At 46.7% G+C, this 11,359-nt stretch overlaps 1 protein-coding gene across 1 annotated transcript; it reads right to left on the minus strand.

Annotated features, from left to right (window-relative positions):
• Positions 1-11,291, minus strand: SMARCB1 (SWI/SNF related, matrix associated, actin dependent regulator of chromatin, subfamily b, member 1). Its single transcript, XM_048322798.1, has 10 exons — positions 11,111-11,291; positions 9,392-9,503; positions 8,712-8,741; positions 8,096-8,225; positions 7,364-7,501; positions 6,598-6,725; positions 5,929-6,095; positions 5,298-5,488; positions 1,298-1,429; positions 1-367 (listed from the first exon to the last, which is right to left on the minus strand). Exons 1-10 carry the CDS (start codon positions 11,201-11,203, stop codon positions 328-330), a joined length of 1,161 nt encoding a protein of 386 aa, XP_048178755.1. The 5' UTR covers positions 11,204-11,291; the 3' UTR covers positions 1-327.
• Between the last annotated feature and the right edge of the window lie 68 nt (positions 11,292-11,359).

Below are 11,359 nucleotides of genomic sequence, written 5' to 3' on the forward strand. Positions count from 1 at the left end.
TGTATGCATTCCTTTTATTTAAAAAGTTGTCCTAATAGTGCACGTTGCACCTATACAAAAGAATCTTTACACTTGTCCACACACAGGTATATAAGGGCTCCAACACCTGCCACAGGTCTGAGCTAGATCACGCTGCTCATGCAGCGTTCTTGGTACGTGGCATTTGGGTGGAGGGGGTGGGGGCAGAAGTCAGCAGTACTGGGAACTTGTGGCAAGTGGAATGTGCCCCCTTCAGAGACAGAAAGACCCCTGCCAATCCTAGATCCATTTGGGGAGAGGAATAGGGATAAAGTCTGTAGGAAGAGCACCAGTGTCACAACAGGAAGGTTACCAAGCTGGAGCAGTATTGGCCAAACGTCTCATGCGCCTAACGGAGAGAGAGAGAGAGAGGTACAGTAAGTGCATGTTACAGTCATGTGAGGTCTTACCAAAACCAATGCTTTTGGGGAAGCTGCCACAGTTTTTAGACAGGTTTATTCATAGACAGAACTCCTCAGTCACCTGAGAATGCCCCTGGTGATAAGGCTAAGACACTATTTTCACTAACAGCTTTTAGGGCACTTTTACTCATTAACTTGGATTGAACCAGCTGCTGTTGTAAACTCTTCAGTCAGCCATAGCTGATATACAAAATGACTGTGCTACTGTTAATGGGCAGTAAAAAAAAATCGTGGGGAAGAGCTGAGCCAGTATATTTACTGTTCCCACAATGTATCTTTTGGAGAGATACTAGCTGTTCATTTGTATCTTCCAGGAAGAATTTCATGGAGTAGGTGCAAGCTCTCAACTGCTTGCCAAACATCACTTAGTGGGTCTCTGGTGGGCAGAGCTTCTCCTGGAACCACAGAGTGCTCCCATGCTGGCAAACAGGTTGGCATCAGTCAGGCTAGAACTGGGAGCTTGCCCATTGCTACATCAAATTGAACTTCACACTACATAAAAGGAAGCTTTGTGGCAGGATTCTAGGTAGCATGACAGTGTGTGAAACTCCAGTATGTTCGATTGATTCCTTCCTATACAAACAACCCCCCTGGACAAGCAAAGAGCCCAGGGAAAAAAAAACAGTTTAAAAAAACAAAAAGGAAACTTCGCTTCAAGCAGGAGATGGTTAAAGTAGACATTTTGATGTTTGTGGAGGAAGGTGGTAACAGTTTAATACCCTGCAGCTAAACTTTCTGCTGTGGTGTGCAAGTCTGACATCCTGCCAGCTGGCTCTCAGGAGGGAAAGACAAACATCAAAGCTTGTAACTTCTGTCAAGGGACAGGCCAAGAGAACTGTCTAAAGTAGTGGCAGTACCTTGTGTTTCTGTCCTGGTCTCTGATCTTCTTCTCCATCTCGGCATCTGTGAGGGTTTCCAGGAGAGGGCACCACTGGTCAGCGTCCCCCGTGTTGCGAATTGCAATCTCCACAGTCGGCAAAGGGTTCTCACTGCAGGGCACAGGGCAACAAAGCAACATCCATCAGTGGCCCCAGAGCACTCCCGTGGGTTACCAGCCCAGACACAAGCACAAGGACAACAGAGCATCACTTGCAGTGTTTCAGGCTTCAGCATTCCTTCTTCACTCTGCTTAGTACAGTCTGGTTCCCTGAAGTTCACCACAGGCTCCTGGTTACAATCTTGTGGAACCTGAAGTTTCTGGGAAAGCAGCTACATCCATCTCCAGCCACCACTGGAGAGGGATTTGTGCTGGACCTGCAATTCTCTCCCACACAGGCCGTTACATACCTGGCTGGCAGGGTTCAACCCCAAAAGGCACAGCTCATCCCATTTCATTAGTCCTGGGTGTACTCCCAGTGCAGCACTGGAGCTGGGAATGTTAACAGGGCTCCTTGTCTAGCCTTGCTGTTCTGCAGCTCTGACTTACTAACTATAGTCAGCACACCTCTTGACAGCTCCTCCCTGGCAGAAGTCTGGCTTTCTTGGGAGCCTGATACTGGAAAGAGCAGTCTTTTCAGACCTGCTGTTGCAACCAGAGGCTGTGGCTAACGAGCAATGAAACACCAGGCTGTGTCCCAGATCACAAGATCTGTTCCTCAGAGATTTCTCTGCCCTGACCAGCTGTATTATCACATGCACAAAAATATTTACTGCTTCACTAGCTGCTTTTCAGTAAAAGTCAACAGGAATTGACCAAGAGTAGCTTCCCAAATATTGACAGTGGAGCCGGAAGCCCTGCATAAATATAGAGGAGCCTCGGAATGTAAATGTTTGCTTTGAATTTTCTAAAGTGGCTCAGCCTTAGCTGCAGAAGTGTGTGTGTGTGTGTGAGAGAGAGGAGCCCTGGGACAGGTGTGCACACACATCCGGCCCCCTCCCCAGGGACATGCACCCCTACACAGGATTTCAGCACTCACAGGCAGCCCTCTCATTCCCCCAGGAAGGAATGCAAATGCTAATCATCATGGGAACACACAACATCTGCATCAAAGCTAATAATCTAAAATAACAAGTCTTCAAAGTAATGCTACCATGAAAAATTAATCCAGAGCCTTTGGTATCTGATCTGGGGAGGAAGCTTTAATCAAATCTACTTCCAGTACTGCTGACATCCACTAAACAACACTCAAACCCAGGAATTTCATCTTAGTCCTAGAATGCCACACATTCCAGGCCAAATACTAGATATTAACTGGGTTTTTGTTACTGATAGCATGATCTCTACCTCACTTACTATGCTTAACACTGAGCATTCACTGAATTAAATGGGGGATGGAAAGCTGGATTCATGCATAACCTAATTGCAAGGCAATTCAGATACTACATTTCTTTAGCAAAGAATCAGAGAGAAACTGAAAAATCCTCCTTAATCTCCCAAGCTCTACAGTAAGACAGCTCCTCCTCCCCTGTTTTTTTCCTGATGACGAGGAAAGTGCTGCTGCCAGAATGGCTGAAAGGCACTGTCAGCTGCAGGCATCCCAGGAGAGCAAGGCACTGCCTCTGCTCAGGGTCCTGGCCTCTGGCAGTAGTGTCAGGGGCATGCCAACAAAGCAGGGAAACACACCATCTTTTGGAAAGGTGACTCCTCAGGCATGTGGGTTTGGTGTGTGAGAGAACCTGGGCCATCACTCAGGTCCCAAAGGCAAAACTGGCTATGAAGCACTGTGTGCTGCCACCAGAAACACTCAGTACCAGGAGGGAACATCGTAGCACATGCTCCCCCTGAAAATCCCACAGGCAGCAGTTACCTGTCTGCCTCCAGTCCTGCCCTTCCACTGGACTTCAGGCTTTCCTTGTTTTGCACAGAGCAGGCCAGCTGAAAAAAGTGCCCTGGCTTTCATCAACTAAAAGACAGTTTCACCTCTCCCTCAGATGATTAAGAGGCACATGACTTCTCAAAACCCCAGTCCCTTGAGATATTAAGGTCCTTTTGATACATCGAAAGCAGACCCTTTCCTTACATCAATGGAATGATGCTGGAGCAACCACCACCCCTGTGGTTTGAAAATTCAGGAACTAACCAACCACAGAACCCAAATATCATTAATCACTGTAAGGTTTCAAAAGTACTCCTTTGCTGGAAGAAAAAAGGGAAGAGGAGGACATGTTTGTACTATGACAGAAAAAATGAGGTTTCAATTAGATGTTTTCTTCTCTCTGAACAGCTCATGTCTACGTACTTTGTTCTGTTGGGGTTCCTTTTTTAGTTTTTCATTCTCCCTCTTAAAATACTGCCACAGTCTAAAGGAGGCCTGAAATCTGCCTGTTTGAACTACCCCTAAAAGGAAGCACCCTTCAGTACCATGGTCCAATATATGTTTTTAGAGAGAATAGTGTGAAGTTGGCATTAACATAAACCTGGGCAGTACTGACTGAAACTTTACTTGCTGCAAGTTCCAGCGACTGAGCGGCAGCAAATGGAAAAATGAACCCCACTCCCAAGAGTCAACACATACACAGATTACTTTCTTGGGTATCTGAAATACATGGAGAAGCACAGGAAGAATGGACAGACACTTCACTCTCTGCTACTGCAGGCCACAATGCAGACAGTGCTGCAGTACAACAGGTATCAGGTTCTCATCTACCACCCTGCAAGTTCCCATCGCTTCTCAGGAATGCCCACCCACTGCTTTGTTGTTGTTGTTGTTGGATGTGGTCCCAAGCCAGAACCGAAAATACCAGTCAGGTGTTGTGGAGGGAAAGGTAGGAGCCACCTCCCACCTTCCAAGGAACATCAGCAGGATGGACACACAATCTAACAATTTAATTCAGAGTTTAATTCACATGTGCTAAAGGGACCCTTTCCATTTTCTAATATGAATCACTCTGGGGATCACTTTAGAACCAGGTAGTTGCTGTGGAAGACTGGCAGGATAAAAACTACATCCAGAGGAAGCAGAGTGAGACTAGTGCAAGAGCAACTGGGTCAGAGCAGATCAGTGTCTATTTCTCACAGAAGGCTGGCCAGACAGGAAACCTTCAGATGGAGCAGGAAGAAGGACCAGAGCTCATGGCAGCAGCCAGCTTCCCCACAGTCTCCAGCTCCTCTTTACTTGCTCCCACTCCAACTACTCCCTGCCCTCTGCCTGAGGTAGGACAGGGCCAGGCATGTTTCCCTTTGCTGCTCAGGCAGGTCATCCTGCTTCCTTGAATTGACCCCTAAAAAACTGGTGTCAACAGTACCATTCCCTCCTCTGCAAATACAGCATTTGCTGAACTTTTAAACTTCCTTGACTGTCACCATGACCCAAGGTCACAAAACCTCAGAGTGTACATTAAAGGATTGTTACAGCTGCAGACTCAGCACTGTGCTGTGGATAACATCAGTGCAGGAACTCACCACAGAACACTGCACAGCACAACTGGAAGCCATTTAGGAGACAAATTACGAAGCTGACAATGCTGCATTCCAGCTGTGAGAAGGGCCTGTGATCAAGCCACCTCTAACATCAGCCTGGGTAGAGAGGTACAGTTTCCATCAGTCCAAGTTCAAAAAACCAAAGCTTGAAATGGTGGATGGCCCAAGTTAGGCAAAGCCAACAAAACAAAAAATGTTTCTGGGGCTCATCATGACCTTACATTGGAAGAGGGACTGTCCCTGTTAATTAGTTCTGTCAGCAGACACTGACAGTCATCAGTATTTGGTCCTGACATGTTATTAGACCCAACAGGAAAAAAGATACTTAGGCACAAGCACAGAATACTGTTAAGATGGACAGAATGGGTGCAAGCCATAAGGACTAATTTCAAACAAAACCTTCTGCATCAGGTCAGCTGTTCTAAGCTCCATTGATGCAGATACCCATGCAGTACAAACACACCCCAGAGCCATACAAGGAGGTGGCAGCTCAGTACCTGAAGGCGTATGTCTTCTGATGCCAGCTCAGCTGTCCCCGGATACTGTACGCAATAGTAGTGACAAACTCCCCGCCCAGGCCAAGCTCTGAGCACAGCTTCAAGGCAAACTTCTCTGGTGAATTCTCCTTCTCTGACATGTCCCACTCAAACTGGTCTACAAGGGAGATGTTTCCTACATGGATGTTCAGCTGGAGATAAGCGAAGAAACAGGTTATTTGTTTCCACTTTCACAAAGGTTTGTCCAAGGTAATTGAACTGAGGAGGCAGAGGCTGAAGAGAACAGAGCAGTAACTCCTGTTTCATCTGCGGAGTTCCTTAACTAAATTCTTAATTCCAGTAGCATGAAGACAACTCAGCATTGCTCACTATGGTTCAGCTCTTCCAAAGGCAGATGCTAATGCTTTAACTGAACTATTTCATCATCTCAGAGGCTGGGCAGGTGGATGTTTAATAATCTATCACCTTGGTTCTGTTGTCAATACAAAGGACAAAACAGAATCTGGTTGCAGGACTGGAATTAAGAGCTCCTTTGCTCTGAGGGAAGCCTTTGTACTCCTAGTCCCCCATAATATAAGCAGAGAAACCCAAATGAGAGTTTTGCTCTCATTCTACTGCCTTCCTGTATTACCTTAATAATAACTCGTTGGTCTGACTGATCTTCTAGGATGCTGTCAGTTGGGTACGACTCGATCTGCTGTCGGATGGCAGATGCAATAGCAGGGACAAAGGTCAGAGGATTCAAATCCAGGTCATCACAAAGAATCTCAGAGAACATTTCTGGGGTCATTAGCTTTTCTGTACAGAACAAGAATGAACATTGTAAACTTTCTTAGAAATTAATGTCTGCCACTTACAGAATATACAAAATTACTCCCACAGGGTGAGGTGACAAAGGGAATTCCAAATGCATTACCTTTTGTTTTTGAAACGGTGTTTTGTACCAGGTCTATAAGGACATACACACTGATACAGGGACTTACAGCCTTTTTTACCCACTCCATGGTATCCAGACAGTGTGGCCACAGAAGCCACAGCCATTAACCTCAGCTAACAGAGTACTCTCAGACCACTGAGCTGATGAACTGGCTCAGGAAAATATGCCAGTTAAACTCTTCAGACCACATGTCCAGGAATGACTACAACACATGGAAGTGGCAGAGCACTTGCTAAGAGATGCAAGCACTGAATACAGTCCAAAGTGGGAGAGCTTTAAATCTTTGTCTCTATGGGGCAAGGACATTTGGTGAAGGACACAACTTTATCTCTCCAGCCTCAGGAAACTCTCCTTGCTACATACCATTCATGTTCCACGTAAATGCATCTCTGAGTTTCTGCCCATCAATTTCCATATCAAGCCTGATTGGAACCAGAACCTCTGGCTGGGATGCATTCTCATGGATCACTGCTGGGTCATGGTCATCAAAGCTAAAGTGAAGACCAACAACACAGTATATGCAACGAGCACATGACACATCTGGCATCCATAGAGGGAAGGCAACATTTGCTGGAAGCAATCCCCACACTCCAGCTCCCCGATCAGTCTACAGACAGACTCTTCGATGCAAGCTTACAGGGCTATGGCAACTAATACCAGTTTATCAGCTTTTATTACATCTATCATAACACATTCCTGCAACTAAAACAAGGAAGCTTTCTAGGATTACATTTATCTTGGTTGCTTCAACTTTTATAATGGAAAAAAATGTTAGTCGTGAGCTTCAGCAGATCAAAGTTACTGGTATATGTCAGTGAGAACCAGAGGGTCTGCAGGCTCCTCAAATGACAACTGCTCAGCAAATCAGCAGGAAATAGAAGGAACTCATCGGGAAAAAAATGAACCATCTTCCTGACAAAAGGAAAGCCTCAGCTCTGAGCCATGGATGGCTACTGTAACAAAGAGCCTCAAGACATACAATTTAACTAAGAACCTCCATATTAATGACCTGTAGGTCTTTTGTCAGTTAGGGATGAATCACAACATTACATGAACTCATCAGTACTACCCTGGCAGCATGTCATTCTGGTAACTGTTTCCACTTTCCAGAAGCAGGAAGCTGTCTTACCACAGAGGGAATGTTCTCTTCTTATCCCTGCCCATGCGATTCCTGTTGATCGTTGTTGAGCATGGCACCGCATCCAGGTGATGAGAGCTGTTGGGCAGGGTTGGCACCCACTGGTTGTTCCTCTTTGCCTTCTGCTCTCTGAAGGAGACGGGATGTTAACCTGCAGGCCCTCAGCACCACTGCTGCTACTTAAGGAATGGTGTAATTTTAAGCTTTAAGTCCTATTACAAGTTCCTGCTATTTTATTCTGGAACCATCAACATTACTGTTTCACAAGGAACTCATGTTCCACACCAGCCTCTCGGAAGGCCATTCTCCAGCTCACAAATATCCATCAGATATGAATCCAGGTGCACCTTTATAAATACTAGATTCATATTTGGATTTTCTGTCTATACTTTACAAAAGGACTGCTGAGAAATGCGAGGTCTCCAGAAGGCAGTATGTGCAGAGAGTGTTCTGTAAAACATCTGTTACAGATGGAATGCAGTAATTGCAAAAGAAGTTGTATCATCAAACACTTAGATTTTTCTTCCTGTTTTATGTGGGCAGTAACCCAATCCTTACACTCTGGAGATCCCCATTTGCCCAACAGTGCAAATGACTTAATGCAGACTGGCAAACAACCCCTGCACAACGGCCTGGGCTTAAGCAACTCCTTGTGCTTCCTGCCCAAGCTGACATCTTCCAAGCAGCTCCGTTCTGAGCTTGGCCCTTACCGACACTGGTTACCTGAGGTAGGTAGGAGGTTCTGTGCTGATAGACACTGCCTTGTACTTCTCATCGTTTCCATCCAAGATCTCCTCCACTTCAGAGGCCTTTAACAGCGTCACGCTAGTGGCTAATGTTGTATAGCCATGATCTATTACCAGGAAAGATGCCAATAGTTAACATGGAAAAGGGCTACATAGCACTGTAGCATTAACAGGCTACATAGTGACAAGCCCTCTCAGTCACTGCAGGAGGGACTAAAACAGAGATACAAGTGTCCTTTGGGCTTCATCTTCTCATAGATATTTACAAGGCCCAGAAAATAATCAACCCTCAGTGGACTTAAAGGTCGGAAATAGAGATGCAATGACCAATAGAAAAGCTGTTAAGACTCAGGAAAGGGGGAGAAACCTCAGGACAGCTCCTGCTGAATGACAGAGACCATCTGCATTGGGGAGACCTGCTAAGGTTCTGAGAAAGAAGAGTTAGGCATGGGATTGGGAGGCACAATTAGGGCGACCACAGGGAGAGATCAGAGGAAGAGGATTAGGCATTAATATTATTGTAATAGCACCAAAGGTCACAGTGGACATTCCTCCTCTAGCACAGCTAAGAAAAACACGCAGATGAGACTTACATCTTCGGGGACTGTGAGACCGCTGATTTTCTGTTGGGGGAAAAAAGAAAGCAAGAGGTCAGCAGGGTGCTTGGAGGAAAGAGACATAAGCCCAGAGTAAACAATTATTTTTATTATGCTTTAGTCTACAGAACATACAAGAAGTCACATTGCTAAGAAATTTAACTGCTTGCTATTAGTCCCTCAACAAAAACAATACCAATGTTCTCCCTGTGGAAGTCATATCAGTAGCAACACACCACAAATTCTGGCTGGCACAAACATCCAGTCCCTGCAAGAAGCAAAGTTAAGCAAAGATGCACATCTTCAATGGGGCATTCTTGCAACACTCCTCCCTATTTGACGAAAGAGACAAGGATGCCCCTCTTAAGTCTACAAAAATCTCTTCTGAAATATTGTATTGATTTGGAGATGTGGCTTTTGCTTTGTGATGAATGTAGCCAACCCCAGGAATTCCATGGTGGATGTTTCCATTTCAGAACGTTTTGGATCAGGTGATACTTGTTGCCAGGCTGAGCCAGGAGCCACCAGTGCCACCGTTGCAGGGTGCTCCATCACTGGGCCAATCTGAAGTGATTCACACAGCCCTCAAGGTGCACAAGCTTCTGAATCGCCAGGAACAGTTTTTCAAGGCAAAATTTTCGATAAACATTACTGGGAATGTTTACTCATCTTCTCACCATGTGAAGAGGCCACTATCTTCTTCCGTTCTTCCACTGTGGCCAGTCGCCTCCAGAGCGAGGGGTATCTCTTGTACAGGGAACCCCGAAACATGCGCAAGTAGTTTCCCACCTACAAGAAGAGAAGTGGAGATGTGGCCTGGTATTCCATTTAAGAGATTTTTAACAGAAGCTGGAAGAAATTCAGCTCTCTTTAATGATAAGAAAGACCTCTTAAGAGGGTGTTTTTGTTGGGTTTTTGTGCTGTGTTTGGCATCAAACAGCACCAAGATTTTTCTGGCAACACAGAAGACAAAATTTTTATCAGCACTTATTTCACTAGTGCTATCTTATTCACTAGATACAAAAAACCTCCCAGCCCTTGATAATAGAAAATTTAATAGGAAAACACTCCATTCATTTGCATGTATTCTTGAACAACCTACCCCTTCTTTACTTCAGTTTCTGCATCAGTGTGCAATGCTCAGTTGGAATTAAACTAAACCAGATACCCAGCTCTCTGACACATTATTTTTACTTTGAACCTCTGAGTCATCTAGACATTATTTGACAACAGCAAATGCCCAGAGACTTGTATTTTGTTTTAAACCCTTTGAACATCAAAACTGTGATTGCTGCCAATAGTCATCTTTCAGATTTACTTACCATCTGTAAAGCAGTTCTGTTCTTCCTGGCATAAGATCCTCACCTGTGCTAAAAGGCTACAGCAGGCCTTGCTGAACAACACAACTATTTCTAGACTCTGAAATCAAATTTTTAGACTGACAGGACACTGGCACACTGTCACACAACAAGGTTTTTATTCCTTGTTTGAGAAAACTCTTTTTTGATCTCAGTTTTTAGCTGTATCTTTCACTCTACAGTGCTCATCAACAGACAGAAATTAATGGTAGATAAAAAAGAACCCTCTTCCTTCTCCATATACCTGGTATGGCAATCTTACAGTTCAACTGACTGCAGTTACAGTTTTCTTTCAAACTCGATATTTCACATGAGAGAGGAAGGGGTGTTTAGTCCCTGCTCAACCTATACAGCTGGCAGTTAAACTTATCCAGTATTCCCTTTTTTGCATCAAGATGGGGACTAACACTTCTTCCTGGTTTCAGCTGTTTCTCTGGTGCTAAAGTGTTTCTTGCTTGGATAAGGCTCTTCTTCAGGGAGGCTAAACATTCTCTCAGCACGGGACAACACAGTGTCAGCACAGACAATGGGGTGCTAAAACTCTGCCCGCCAGTGTTTGTTGACCAGACTCGTCTGCACAAGGCAGAAGGAGCTGCACTGGTTGATTTTGGTGCTGTTTCTGAGCCCAAAGGCTCAGGTGTGGGATTCGCTGCTTCGCAGCACATGAAATAGTCCAAACTCCTCAACAACTGTGTACAGAAATTCTCGGTGATCAGAAGCGGGGCCTCAGGCTGCGATCAGGCGAGGATCTGGTCACCACGTACCCGTGCGCGTCCCAGGGGCCGCCCTCACTGGGAGCACTGGTCCCCCCAGTTCCCCCAGCACGGCCGAGGCCCTCGGGCAGCGCCCACCGGGGGACACAGGGGACCCGCGGGGCCAGAAGGCCGCTCCCCCACGCCAGGGCTCTCCTCCGCCCCTTCCCCGCCCTGAGCGCAGCCTCCCGCCTCCCCCGCCGCCCGGCCCGGCTCCTCGCATCCCCCGGCCCGGCCCCCTGTATCTCCCAGCCCGGCCCGGGCCCGGCTCCCGCCCGGGCCGCACCTCGGAGCCGATCATGTAGAACTCGCCGTCCTCCTCCAGCTGGAACTTGACGGGCTTCTGCCCGAAGGTCTTGCTCAGCGCCATCATCATCATCGCGGCGGCGGGCGGGGGGCGGCGGCAGCGGCCGGAGAGCGGAGCGCGGCCCTGCGGCGGCGGGAGCGACAACGGGCGGCACCGCGGCCTAGTGCGGGCCCCGCTCCGCGCATGCGGCGGGAGGGGCGGCCCGGGGCGGGGCGGGAAGGAGGGGTA

The sequence above is a fragment of the Corvus hawaiiensis genome, chromosome 18, assembly GCF_020740725.1.
Source record: "Corvus hawaiiensis isolate bCorHaw1 chromosome 18, bCorHaw1.pri.cur, whole genome shotgun sequence".
NCBI classification, from domain to species: Eukaryota; Metazoa; Chordata; class Aves; order Passeriformes; family Corvidae; genus Corvus; species Corvus hawaiiensis.